At 43.9% G+C, this 14,438-nt stretch overlaps 1 protein-coding gene across 4 annotated transcripts in view; it reads left to right on the plus strand.

Annotated features, from left to right (window-relative positions):
* Positions 1 to 14,438, plus strand: part of KAT2B (lysine acetyltransferase 2B) — a 102,845-nt gene that overhangs the window by 43,756 nt on the left and 44,651 nt on the right. For all 4 annotated transcript variants that reach the window (XM_057738882.1, XM_057738883.1, XM_057738884.1 and 1 more), the window contains exons 3-5: positions 4,339 to 4,484; positions 8,711 to 8,803; positions 10,124 to 10,305. In XM_057738882.1, coding sequence (XP_057594865.1) covers positions 4,339 to 4,484; positions 8,711 to 8,803; positions 10,124 to 10,305 — 421 coding nt within the window. The remainder of the gene's footprint in view (positions 1 to 4,338; positions 4,485 to 8,710; positions 8,804 to 10,123; positions 10,306 to 14,438) is intronic.

Consider the following 14,438-nt stretch of genomic DNA (forward strand, 5'->3'; position numbering starts at 1 on the left):
GACAGAAATGGAAAGGGGCCTGTAGTTGGAGGGTCTGAGAACGGGGCAGACGACTGAGCACTGAGGCAGTGTGGTCATAGCCGTCCGTGCCGGCTTTCTCATTGTAGGGAAGCTACTCTTTCATGGCAGCTTGTCCAGAGCTGCTTTTTTCCTTCTCACATGGGTGGTCCACTCCCTCATCTTCCCCTTCCCCCACCTCCACCCCATCATTCATTCTAGGAAGCTCACCCCCTTTCATGCAGTATCGTCCTGCCTCAGTATACCTCCCCTCACCCAGATCTTACCCTTCTTCACTCTCAGAGGAAGATTCCTACCCCCATCTGTTTAGCAGAGCCGTGCCCTTCCTCCCTCTGGGGACCGGCAGCTTTGTTTCCATTTCCCTGTATCTCCAGCTCTCGTCCTCTGTACCTGGGGTCACACACAGCGCTTGGAGGAGAGAGTGTGGATTTCCTTATGGGCAGGAGCAGAAGGAAATGAACCTCCCAGGTCTCATGTCTTAAGCATCTTAATTTTTATCTAGCCTACTCTTCAGAATGTGCTAGGAGACGGTACCAAACAGTGGTGTTCCAACCGTGCAGCTTGAAGCCCCAACAAGGGGAGGGGCTACGGGGCCCCCCGGCCCCCACCCCATTCTGAAAACTGGAGCTTCCAACCTCTGTTTCAACCAGAGCAACTCTTCCTAAATTCTGATTAAGAATTCACCTGGGCAAAGCATTTGTGGCTTAAACAAAGTGAACCACTGGTTCAAAAGTGAATCATGGCACGAATTAAAGCCACTATATGTTAACACCTTAATTAGACTGTTTCATATTTTGGAGAAACTGATGGAATTTTTATTATATTATAGACTGATTGCTTTCATCTCTTGTCAGGAAGAGATTAAAACATTACAAGATAAAAATAGTCTTAAGTAAAATTGTTTCTGTAAATAACTGACAAAAATTTTGACCTAGTTGTCTCCAGAATAAGGCCTGTCTCCCAAAGGCTTCAGACTGACCTCAAGGAAAATTTTGCATTCCTAAGAAAAAAAAGATGACCTGACCAATGTTCTACCTAAAAGGGCATCTTTTAGAAAGTGATGAAGCCACATATTGTATAGCCAAGTAGAAGGTAATAGATTTGAATATTGATGTTTGAGGTCCCTAACATAGTAATACAGTGTTGGTATTGTCAAGTGGAGATGTGTCCGCAGTGCCCAGGGCAGACCTCAGCCAATTTCCTTCCTCCCCTCTTTCCTGTTAGAAACGCTCTCTAGAGGTGCACATCCGTGCACGTGTGGGTGTGTGCACATCTGTACTCATCAGTGGCCTGTGACTTGGGCCCTTCCCTCTGCCTTTCCATTACTTTTCTTTCTTTTTTTACTTTTCTTTCTTTCTCGTTCTTTCTTTCTTTCTTTCTTTCTTTCTTTCTTTCTTTCTTTCTTTCTTTCCCTTTCTTTCTTTTTCTTTCTTCCTTCCTTCCTTTCTTTCTTTCTTTCTTTCTTTCTTTCTTTCTTTCTTTCTTTCTTTCTTTCTCTCTCTCTCTCTCTCTCTCTCCCCCTCTCTCTCTTTCTTTCCTCCTTCCTTCCTTCCTTTCTTTCTTTCTTTCTTTCTTTCTTTCTTTCTTTCTTTCTTTCTTTCTTTCTTTCTTTCTTTCTTTCTCCCTCTCCCTGTCCCTTCCTTTCTTCCTTTTTTAAAAAAATTATCTATCTATCTATCTATCTATCTATCTATCTATCTATCTATCTATCATTTTTGACTACTTTGGCTCTTCGTTGCTGCATGCAGCCTTTTTCTAGTTGCGCCTAGCGGGGGCTACTCTCTGTTGCGGTGCACAGGCTTCTCAGTGTGGTGGCCTCTCGTTGCAGAGCACGGGCTCTAGGTGCTTGGGCTTCAGTAGTTGCAGCACACGGGCTCAGTAGTTGTGGCTCACAGGCTCTAGAGCACAGGCTCAGTAGTTGTGGCACCCGGGTTTAGTTGCTCCGAGGCATGTGGGATCTTCCCAGACTAGGGATGAAACCCGTGTCCCCTGCATTGGCCGGTGGATTCTTAACCACTGCGCCACCAGGAAGTCCCTCCATTGCTTTTCTGCATTAAAAAGGATTGAAAGGTGGGTGGCCTCTGCCCCTCTAACTTGAGCCACTTTCATCTGGCTTCCTCGTGGACACGTGGAAGGCCCACCCTCTTGGTACGTAATCCTCTTAACTCTCTGAAAAACGCTTTTGATCAGGTATCTTAGGTTGAGCTCCCACAGAAGCAGAGTCCAAGACAAGGGTGTGAGTGCAAGTCCTAGTTTATTTGGGATGGAGGTAGGGGTGGGAAAGCGAGACCAAGAGGAGAAGGTGGCCAATAAAGGGTGAATTACTAAGCCAGTTCCTGCTGTGGGCAGCGGGTGCGTAAGTCTGTGGGAAGATGTGGGAGCCGGTCGGGAGCACCTGCCTCAGGGTTACACCCCCTGAGGGGCGAGACAACCGGGGTCTTTATACGCCAACTTCTCTGGTCTTTGGTTGAAGGCTGCTCTTCAGGGGCGTGGAGGTGGCAGAGCAGATTTCGGGGACCGGCGGGAATAGAGCTGCTGGCAGTTAGACGCCAGGAGATGTGCTCTGAAGTGGTAGGGAAGGGGATCTGGCTGGGGTACCGGCTGCATTCTCTAGCGCAGACTTCTGACTGGACTGCATGGTTTGGTCTTTGGAGTAGCCTGACCTGGATTGTTCCTCGAGAATCTTTAGTTCCATCTCCCTTTAAAAGGCAAGGAAAAGCCTACCCTTCTTCTCCATAGTTTAGCCTTTCTTTAGAAGTCACCTCAAGCACTTCTAGGTCCAAGTATTTTCAGCCAGCATACCAAGAGCTACACCTGAAAGGATTGCTCTTTTTTTTTTTAAGCTTTTTATTGGAGTATAATTGGTTTACGCCGTTGTGCCAGTTTCCACTGTACAACAAAGTGAATCAGCTGTGTTGATACATATATCCTCATATCCCCTCCCTCCTGCGACTCCTTCCCACCCTCCCTATCCCACCCAAGTCATCACCCATCATCGAGCTGATCTCCCTGTGCTGTGCAGCAGCTTCCTACTAGCTATCTGTTTTACATTTGGTAGTGGTAGTGTATATATGTCAGTGCTCCTCTCTCACTTCATCCCAGCTTCCCCTTCACCCCCCCCACCCCTTGTGAAAGGATCACGCTTGAAGAGCTGGTGCCTGTTAGCACTGTGAGGGTTGTGGTAAGTGCTGGGGACACAGGCCTGAGAGCCCTGGCCCCGCCCAGAGCTGCTCCTGGGCTCCGGGTTGGGGATTGGATGGCTTACCTAGAGAGCCCCTTCCAAGTGAAAAGGGCTTGAAGTGAATCATCTAATCACCCAAAAAATACGTCTGTGGGTGCTTCAGAATTTGGGTCAGATATCCCAGTAATCCCATCCAAAATGGGATTACTCATACCTACTTCATAGGACTTTTTGAGGATAAAATGTGTTAATCTTGAAAAAAAGGGCTGGAGTTGGGTACAAGAGAGGATGGGGCATGGGAGGGGAGGAGGCCGCTGGATAGCCACTTAACGATAGTGAAATAATAAAGGTAGGAAAGGTGGGTTTGGGGTGTGACCGTGGAGGACGTTGAATCTCAAACTCAAATAGGCCTTGGGGCTTTGCTGCAGAGACAGTGAGGTTTCACTGCATCTCAGGAGAGCCAAGGAAAAGGGCCCTTGTTCAGTTTTTACTGATACTCTTTCTCAGTCTTTCCTGAAATACGATATTCTTGGCCACCGGAACTGTTCACAAGACTTTAACTCTTTAGGGAACTTGGTTTTTGGGTCTTTCTGAACCCACAGTCCTCAAATCCTGGATCCAACCTCTAGGACCACAGACCCCTCTTGGTGTGATGAGCATCAGCTTATCTGGAAACATATAAGAATTTAACACCATCATCCCCAGACTTGGTGCCAACAAGTTTCAGATCTTAGAACCATCCATTAGCTGCGGGTGCTTTTTCGGTGTTGGAGGGGGAGGGAGGCTTGTGCTGAACAAGGTGGTGGTCTCTTAATTATAAGTCGGTCTTGTGAGAAGATGTCAATCTTATAGGGGTTAGAAAGTTCCTCTATTTACAGTGCAATCTGATGGGTTGATATTCCGGAAGGCTCCTGAGAGAAGATGTTCCATTTTATTTTATTTTATTTTTTTGGCTGCACCACACGGCTTGTGGGATCTTAGTTCCCCAAGCAGGGATCAAACTCAGACCCTCTGCAGTGAAAGCTCAGAATCCTAACCACTGGACCGCCAGGGAATTCCCGGATATTCCATTTTAAAATGGAGAATGTTCATGGTTTCCTTCTACTTCTCACCTGTGTTCCTTTGATCTTTGTCTGAAGCTGCTCATGTTTCCCACCTGGAGAATGTGTCAGAGGAAGAAATGAACAGACTCCTGGGAATCGTGTTGGATGTGGAATATCTCTTTACCTGTGTCCACAAGGAAGAAGATGCAGATACCAAACAAGTTTATTTCTACCTATTCAAGGTGAGACTTCCACATTTTAAAGGGCTGTTCTTCTCTCTCCCTGTGCCAGGTCATGCGGGAAGGCTCTCAGCTGAGATACATCTTGGCCCGCTCGGGTTTGCGGAAGCGTGTGTTTCTCCGTGAGGGACTCTCTAAAATGACCCACTGTACTTTGAGCACATTCCTCTCCTCAAGGGCCTTCCTACTTGCATGCGGAGTTGAACATCTTTATGTGCTTATAGATTTCTTTCCATCGCCCGCCCATCCATCCATCCGTCCATCCAACATGGACTTACTGCACACCTGCTCTGGGCACGGTGCTTGTGTAGGCCTGAGGGATATATCAGCGGGCAAAACAAAGTCTTTGCTGCCGTGGAGCTTACATTTCAGTAGGAGGGGCAGACAATCAACAAGTCACTGATCTATTTGCAGGTGGTGATAAGTGCTGTGAAGACAAAGTATGCTAAGTGGCATCAGGAGGGCAGGGCTGGTGCTGGGTGGGGGGACGTGGTACTAAGGAAGAGCAGTTAGGAGAGTCCCGTCTGAGATGACCGTTGAGCAGAAACGACAGTGGGGGCACGGGAGCCACCCCTGAAGAGGGCTGGGGAGGCGCCTTCAGGCAGGGGCATGCGGACCGTGTAAGGAGTGAGCTGGATGTGACGCCCAGCGTGGTGGCGCCCAGGTGGCAGAGGGAGGCGGGAGGAGAGGTGGCTGGAGGGGCGCTGCGAAGACCTCAGCTCTTCAAGGGGAGAAGTCAAGAATCTCCGGGTTTGTTTTGGCGTCTTGCCGCTGTTCTGGGTCTGTGGACGCCAGTCACCTGGCGCTGCGGCCACTCCCCGCCTCTGCCTCTCGTGGCTCGGCCTCAGCTCCAGGGGGCCCCAGCCCCTTGTCTCCCTCGGCTGGTGGCTGCCATCAGAACGGACAGAGGGGAGAGGGAAACGGAGGGTGGGACCAGAAAGAAGAAATTCGGGTTGCCAAAAATAGATTCACAGAGGAAGCCGACAGAAGGAATAGTTTAAAAGCCCTGAAAACCTGCTACTGGAGCACTGTTGCTTATGTTGTATTGTGTAACAAAACGCTCCACTCGGGGCCTACAGCCAGGATGTGTTTGCCTCTCCTAATGAGGGCTGGGCTTCACTTTATATGGCAAGAGGAGATGCATTTTCCTTTGAGTTTCTGCTTTTGCTTTGGCTGCTAGGGATCTCAGGGTCAATTCGGTACCCTATTCCTATAGCTTTGGGGGGGGGGGTGTGGTCTGAATTTACTTGGTGTATAATTTTACCGTTTCCCCTTTTATTAGCTTTTGTCTTCTATTGTACTACGGGGGGTTTGGGGGGTCAATAGAGGACAGGAGTGGGAAAGAGAATTATATTTTTAAATTTTGGAGTCATGTGGGGATATTAACACCACAATGGTGGGGTGGGGGGGAGGAGGGGAGGGCAGGGGCGAGAGACCACAGCCTTTAGCAGGCACCAGGCTACTCCAGGTGACGGCTTGTTGACATGACCGTGAGGCCTGAGTCATCTGGACTGAACCCTGGCAGGTTCATACTGTTTAGAGCTTCTTTGGAAAAAGGTCTTCGTTGAAGAAAAACAACGCCTGCTTGACTGCAGCTATTATTTGTCTTGGAACTCAGCTCCCTGACGGGCGGTTCCCCACTGCCCTACTGGAAGGGAAGGTTTCCATCCTGTCGCCCTCCTCTAGGTTCTGTTTATAACCAACCAACAGGCCAGAAAACAGTGCTCGGCTTTGAAGTATGTTTTCTCTCTCCCTTTCTTACCTCTCTCATCTTTAGCAATGCAAATATATTCGTTCCTGAGAACAAAATCCAAAATACTCAGCATTCTCCCCTCCCCTCCCCCAAAGTCATTCTTTGGGCAAATAAGCTATAAATCATCCATTTCTTGGCTTTGGAAAAGCAGTTTCTGTGTCTCCTATGTCTCCATAATTAAATTAAATTAAAATGTAATTATGCATTTTAGTAGCACTTTGGCTTCTGCCTTAGAGGTTGAAAATGAACTTGGTAAAAAGCTGCTTCCTGAAGCTCATTTTATCCTAGTGCCTGTCAGTGTGGTTCTGGAGCCCAGCTAGCTGGGTTCCAGTCCTGACTTCATCACTTAGCAAGTGTGACCTCTGGCAAGTCATGCCTCCTCAGTTGGCCTTATCTGTAAAATATAGACTACCATAGCACCTACTTCAAAAGTTCGTTAGGAGGATTAATGAGGTAGTACAGATAAAGAACCACAGAGAGTGCCTGGCCAAAGTAAGGAAGCAAATGCTTGCTCCTACTGTTAAAGTTTTTGTATATGCTTATTTATCCCAGCTTCATCCTTTTGTAGATGAAGCTGAGATTCTACATCTCCCCAGTTCATCCGTCTGCCTTCAAATTGAAACCCCCAATGGGTCAAGTTCCCCAATGGTCTTATTTTAACTGGACAAAAAAAGTAGGCAGAGTTATTTGTATCTAAATTCGATGATCAGTCTTTTTATATCCTTGGAAATACATAAAACAGCTTATCATTGTGGCACCTTTAGTTTTGTAAAAATAGGCATGAGACGTTGAAAAGATCAGCAAGTACTCCGTGTGAGTAATTTATAAGGCACCTCTAGAAGGAACTGAGGCCCTTGTAAGACCTGGCCCGGGGGGACACGGGGTGATCTTCAGCCTTGGGGATTCATCCATTTCTACTAACTCCTGGGAGAGAGTTTGCCATGTTTTGTTTCTACTGAAAAGGCAATCAGTGGAGAAAGGAGGGAAAGATGTAAATAAATGTGTAATAAATAAATAAGTGAATGAATCAGTGGTCATATATCATAACTAGTCCGTGTGTGAGGGTTATAAAAGGTTCAAGCAAAGGCTTCTTGAAGGTGAAGAATTTCAACATCAAATTTATTTTCCGATTAGGTCTTGAGTGGTTCCGCGTTCCCTTTTCTCTCTGATATTTGCTCTTGGAGGGCATGAAATTCCAGTGGCGGGGATTAAGAGCAGCGTTTTGTTTTGTGAGCATTGAGATGCCAGAACACTTGGCCTGCATTCCGTGGATGGAGAGGAAAGGAAAAAAGACCTCAGCAGCTAAAGCTGCCAGTTGAGAGCCCTGCAGCATCCCTTCCCGAGGAGCTCGGGCCCTGGATCATGCATGTGACCCACAGCTGCCACACACAGCCCCTGTGTACACAAGGGGCCTCCGCCCTTCAGGGTTTAAATCTGGCCGTCCAGAGCGCACGCACACCTGCCGTGGCCTGGATGGGCGTGTGCAGAGGATGCAGTGTCCACCAGGCCTGTGGGTCAGCAGAAGCCACGAACAGAGTGGGGAAGGGAGAGGGAGCAGGAAGGGTGCCCAGCGGCCGCTGCTGGGTGCTCTGGGCTGCCCAGAACATGAAGAGTGTTTAGCTCCTCACAGCTCTGGTCGTGGGCGTGAAGGCAAATGGGGTTACCTGGTTTAAGGATTTACTAACATGTAATTAAGATAAATAGGATGTGGTGACTTCCCTTCAAAGGCTCTGTGTGTCTGTGTATGAGATACTGTTTTAGAGAAAAGCCTAAGCTTAACATGACTGAAAATAAGATTTTAAAATGAATACTGGAAATTCCCTGGCGGGCCAGTGGTTAGGACTCTGCTTAGGGGGCACGGTCAGAGATCCCTGGTCAGAGAACGAAGATCCCCCATGCTTTGTGGTGCAGCCAAAAACAAAAACAAAGTAACAAAAAGAATAACACTAAATTTGTTACTCTTATGTATTACTTTTTATCCACATCTTGGTTGATTAAATATCTTAGAAAAAAAAAAAACATCAAAGTTTAAACAGGTCTTCTAACCTCCAACTGATTGTAGCCTCAAGTGTCGTGAGCCCTTAACCTCCCTCCAAGGCTGACCTCCTACCTCACCTTCCCTCAAATGCTTTTCCATCCTCTTGTTGTGTTTCACGTTTGTCCTCCCTTCCAGGCTCAGTTTATACCCTTCTTTTGTGACATCTTCCCTAGGTGTCACAGACTTCTGAGTTCTCATCCTCTGGGCTTATATAGCACTTACTGCCTTTGCAACTTATTTGGAATTTGTCTTTTGCCAACTTGTTTTTTTGGTTTTGTTTTTCCTTTTGCATGGGGGAGACAGCATGGTATGGCCTGGCTCAGCTCCATTATGTGGCATTTTTTTCCAGCAAAATTGTAGCTTGGAGACTCCTTGTGTGTGCGTGTGTATGTGTGTGTGTGAGACACTGATTGATTTTTTTAAATGATTTCCTTACAGCTCTTGAGAAAGTCTATTTTACAAAGAGGAAAACCTGTGGTTGAAGGTTCTTTGGAGAAGAAACCTCCGTTTGAGAAACCTAGTATTGAACAGGTAAGGAGATACAAGGGAAGCCATTTTTTATTGCTTTAAGGCTGAACAAACCTTCTCATCTTTATCCTGATAGCTGGTTTAGAGATGTTCAAGTCTGTAAGAATTGTCTTAAGCCCTTTGGATCAGAAGTGTATACTTAATGTAATAAATGATCTAGCTTTTGTCTCTTAGGATTGCTGAATGCTCAGAATTCACTGTGTGTTTGGGGAAGAAAAAAATAAAGAACATGTAGTTTGTTAGAACACATAAAATGGGCTTTTCCTTGGTGTTAATGTTTTAAAATTAAGTCTTTGTCCCTATGTTTGGCACTGTCGAAAAGTCTATTGAGGTGAGGGAATTCAGGAGCAATGTGAAAAACATTGTAAGTCAAGCAAAGAGCGCAGAAAAAAAATGAGATTTTGTCCCAGAAGTTGGCTTCCTGCCACATTATGATTATTGCAAAGAAGCTGAGATTTCCTTGGCGAATCTGTTGATATATAGACCTTTTCTATTCAGTGTTGTCAGGACCCCTCATCAGTACCAAGTTTTTAGTTCATCAGTGTTCCCCTAAGTAAATCTCAGATACACTGGAGTGAATTTTTTGGTAAGAATAATTACAGAAGACATGATATCAGAAACAAATAAATGTATTTTATCAGTCAGTTTTTAGTAGAAGAAAGGTTGTCTTCAGGCCCTACGAAATAAGAATTCATTGTTTCTTTATTTGAAATTAAATTAGATGGGAGTGTTCTAAAGAAAGATTAAATTAATCCACAAATCCACAAATTCTTTTAAAAGCTCATAATTTTATTTATTTATTTATTTATTTATTTATTTATTTATTTATTTAAAGCTCATAATTTTAAATAAGAATTTTTTTTTGGTAAGTTTACTAAAACTGAAAGAGCAATAGTAAAAGTTTAAATTCTAGTGGTTTAGTTCAAAAATTAAAATTTTGTGAATGTATAAACGTTATTTTTATCATTAATCTCATTGTATGTGATTTATTGTGTTGATAGTACAGCAAGAGTTATCCTGCAGAATAGCCGTATTTTATTGTTGAAGGGGTTTTGACCTTTGCAGTCTGCGATTTTGATTTTTTCGTCAGCGCTTCACAATTGCAGCAGGCATAGAACTGCAGCTCACAGCCTCTGTGTCTTGTTACTTCTCATAGACTGTGATCTGAAGCCTGGCTCCTTCAGGGCATTCCCGTTCTCTGATAGGGAAAAGGAAGAGGCTTTTGTGAATAGAGATGTCTGTTCTTTTGCTAATGACCACCAATGGGGCTGACGATGTGGGAGTTCACAGCTGCGTGAATAAATTGCCTTCCCTCCTCTTAAGGGTGTGAACAACTTTGTACAGTACAAATTTAGTCACCTGCCATCCAAAGAAAGGCAAACAATAGTTGAGTTGGCAAAAATGTTCCTGAACCGCATCAACTATTGGCACCTGGAGGCGCCATCTCAACGAAGACTGCGATCTCCCAACGAGGATGTTTCTGGATACAAGGAGAACTACACAAGGTAAGCAGACGGCCCGTAAAGCACATTGCAGACATGACACTGCTGCTGGCCTCTGCAAGCAGAGGGGTGCCCACCTATCACGGGACTCCATCAATTCAGAGAGAGTATCTCATTTAACTCGCCAGACGCCTACTCTTCATGAAAGCACAGTGTTTGGAGGGTGAGGGATCCAAATCCTCTAGACCTGAACTATTTAATATGATACTTGCCAGCTACACGTGGCCACTGAGCCCTTGACGTGTGGCTGGCATGAATTGAGATTTCTAAGATTGTACCAAAAAAAGAAAAAAAAAAGGTCAAGTATTTCATTAATAGTTTTTTATATTGATTACATGTTGAAATGGTAACATTTTGGATATATTGAATTAAATAAAATATATTAAAGTTAATTTCACCTGTTCCTTTTTTACTTTTTTAATGTGACTTACAGGGTAATTTAAAATTACATATGTGGCTTGCATGGCATGTTGAGCACTGCTGATCAAGATAATTTATACTATGACTGTAATTATTATATAGAGGCCTCATTAAAAAAAAAAGTAATGACTGTAAATATAATAGTATTAAAAAATTTTTTTTACACAAGGGAGGATCACCATAGTCCCAGCACCATGGTATAAATAGTATCATTTTGCATATTGTCTTACAGTCATTGTCTGTTTAAATAGATATTTTACATTTGTTAGAAAATACAGAATTTGCAAGCTTTTTGTCCCCCATTCAGACATTTTACTGGTTGCATTATAGTCTGTTGAGTTGATGTACTGTAATTTACCTAATCATTTCCTTTTGGTGGACATCAAACTCTGCGCATGTTCTTGGATTACACATCCAAGAATTACACATTTTTCTAAAGTGGGAATTTATTTTTATTATTTATAACTTGCAGAATAATAGAATTGACTTGAGTCATAAACATGGGCTCTACAAAATAGGATGACTTACATTTATTTTTATTGAAATAAGAGAATGACGTATTATCCATTCTGTTCACCTTTTCTATAACTTTTCCCATTTGTATTTTATAGACACATCAAGCTTGCTTCAGGGTTTTGTTTTGTTTCTTTTTTTTTTTTTTTTTTTTAATTTAATTTTATTTAATTTTATTTTTTATTTTTTGGGGGGTACACCAAGTTCAATCTTGTTTTGTTTCTGATTTAAAATAGGCAATGTTTTTCGACAGCCTGTAAAGACCACTTTGGACACACCGTTATTTTCTGTAACAGCAGTTGACAAACAGTGATGGGAGTGGTTGAAGATAAGCTTTTCTCTCTGATCACTGACCTGATTGCATGAGTAAAACCCCCTTTTCTTCTTTGCTTCCTTTATATACAATTTGAGTTATAAAGTATATTCTCTTAATAATTGTAAATAGGATTTACAGATTTCTTCAAAATCAATTTTTAAAATTATATCTTCATTTTCACACCTTCATTTCAGAGTTTTACATTAACAGTAGTTCCTGTATTATTGCAACTCTTGTTTATAGTGAGTTAATAGAACTCTCAAGATATGTATCTTTTAACCCCATCTGTGAACAATTGACAAAGCTGAATGTTTGTCAAAGCCAAACTCCTGAAAATATTTGCCACTTCTTTTGGTCTTTTTTTTTTGTCTTCTTTTTTTTTTTTTTTTGACTGCACCGCGCGGCTTGTGGGATCCTAGATCAAACCTGTGCCCCCTGCCTTGGAAGTGCAGTGTCCTAACCATTGGACTGCCAGAGAATTCCCAATATTTGCCACTCTTAACAGAGGAAAAGTTATTTCATCAAGAAGGAGAATTAATTGTGAAGCAGCATGGGAGTTAATGCTGTATTTTAGAAAATAGAATAAAAATACCGTGCAGCACTTGGGAATTATCAAGAAATGGGCGGCACTTATAAACATTCAAGGAGTCATAAAAATAGAAGTCCAGTTCTGAAATGAGCAATGGGTTTGAATCAGGGCTCCATCCCTCCCAGTTCTGTGTGTTAGACTTCTCACTTCGCCTCCTCGACCTTCTGTTTCTTCCTCTGCCCCGTGCCACGGCTGTTGTGTGTCCCCTGCAGTGGTCCGTGCGTGGCGTCTGGCACAAGCACGGGTGCTGGGAAGATGCTAGTCGTGCTTTACCTCCCACACACGTTCTCCAAAACTCAGTCACCGCCACTGCGACTCCTAAGCCGGAGCTCGTACAGTGGGATGAGAGGGTGATGATTAGAGTGTGACTTTAGAAAGGAAGATAAGAGGGCACAGAGAGACGGCTGCAGGGACCTGGCTGGCCCAGCCTCCCCCTTGACAGCCGAGGGTGGAACAGTGGAGTCCAACGTGGTGAAGGGAAGCGGCTGAGGGGCTGAAATGAGTCTGTCCTGCAACCTGCTGATTTCTAGGCTGGACGGAGACCACGAACCTCTGTGAATAATAAATAAGGAAATGAAGGTAGACCTGCCTCCCCCGCTTCTCCCCAGCACCTCGCCTTGTCAGTGAAGAAAGGGAAGCAGAGAGGAGCAACCTGTGAACATTATGAGAAGCTAGACTTGTCACGACCACTTGGGAATTTAAAAAACCCCACACCGCTGCGGCATGGTGTCTGACTGACACCATCTTCTCCACATTGGGTCCTGTTACAGCTGCAGGCACCGCGGGGTCCTATTGTGATGGGTCAGTGAACCTCAGGACCTGGGTTGCTGGATCAGCATGTAATTTACAGCCGCTGTAGCCGTTAGGACAGAGGGGTCGAAGACTTGTGCAGCACGAATCAGCATGGAGATGGGGAGAAACAGGATTCTCCATGGAAAAGAACGGACTCAGAACAGTTCTGATCCTCACAAAGCTAACCTGTGAGGATCTACCCAATAAAAACTTAAACGCAGACCGAACAGTAGAACTGCTTACATTACTTATCCTCTCTGTTCTGAATTAGGGAAAAATGTAAACATTTTAAATGCTAAAAATATCAGGTATATTAATGTTAACATATATTTAACCTTAATAATTAATATAGGTATATATTAAATATACCCTTATATGCCCCCAGAAATTACTGTGGTTTTGAAAAAAAATCTGCACAAATGTCTCAAAATTCCCTGAATTTCATGATGATGTGCTAGTATAATTCCATGAAGAAATCACTGGAAAATAAAGTGCCAAAGGAATACGCCTTCTTAAAATACATCTGACCGACGGAATGAGCTAAAGGAAAGTGGCAAACAGTTAGCCTTAGTTTCTGAGTTGTGCAGAGCTTCTCAAAATTAGAGGTCATGCCTATCTTGGGGAAATGTTTTGTAAGAATACTGAGCAAGTGAGGTATAACTACTAAATTGATTTTGGTGAAACAGTTTTATGTAACTCCTGCTCTGTGAGATATAGCCCATCACCATGCTTCCTGGTCATTCATAATTAGGCGTGTAGATCTAGGACAGTATTTGTCACAAAGTGTGGAAAGAACAGTGGATTGGGGCTTAGGGGACCTAGCTTCTAGTCTGGACTCTAAAAGTTAACTAGCCTTTAGTTCAGAAGAACTGGGAGAGGTCACTTAATCCCTGAAAACCTTAGGATTTTCAGTCTGGCAAGTAAGTAGGATGACATGGCCTTCTGCAGTCAAGTTCTCCAGTTCTATTCACATTTTCAAGAAAGGGAGGTGGTTGTAAATCATCACGATGCCATAAGAAGTCTGAGAAAGTCATTTGAACAATCAGTAAATTGCATGACCATGCCATCTCTGTTAGGCATACAGAAATGACTGAGCTGTCCTTTCACTTCTTCTTCTTCTTCTTTTTTTAGTATTTATTTATTTATTTGTCTCTGCCAGGTCTTAGTTGTAGCATGTGGGATCCTCGTTGCTGCATGCGGGATCTTTGTTGCTGTGCGCGGGATCTTTTTAGTTGCAGCACGCAGGCTCTTACTCGGGGTATGCGGGATCTAGTTTCCTGACCAGGGATGGAACCTGGGCCCCCTGCCTTGGGAGCGTGGAGTCTTAACCACTGGACCACCAGGGAAGTCCCTTCTTTTTTTATTTTTAATATTTGTTTATTTAGGCTGCACCGGGTCCTTTTTTTTTTTTTTTTTTTTCAATTTATTTCTTAGTTGTGTTGGGTCTTCGTTGCTGCATATGGACTTTCTCTGGTTGTGGCAAGCGGGGGGCTACTCTTCATTGTG

The sequence above is a fragment of the Hippopotamus amphibius genome, chromosome 6 (genome assembly GCF_030028045.1).
Source record: "Hippopotamus amphibius kiboko isolate mHipAmp2 chromosome 6, mHipAmp2.hap2, whole genome shotgun sequence".
Taxonomy (NCBI): domain Eukaryota; kingdom Metazoa; phylum Chordata; class Mammalia; order Artiodactyla; family Hippopotamidae; genus Hippopotamus; species Hippopotamus amphibius.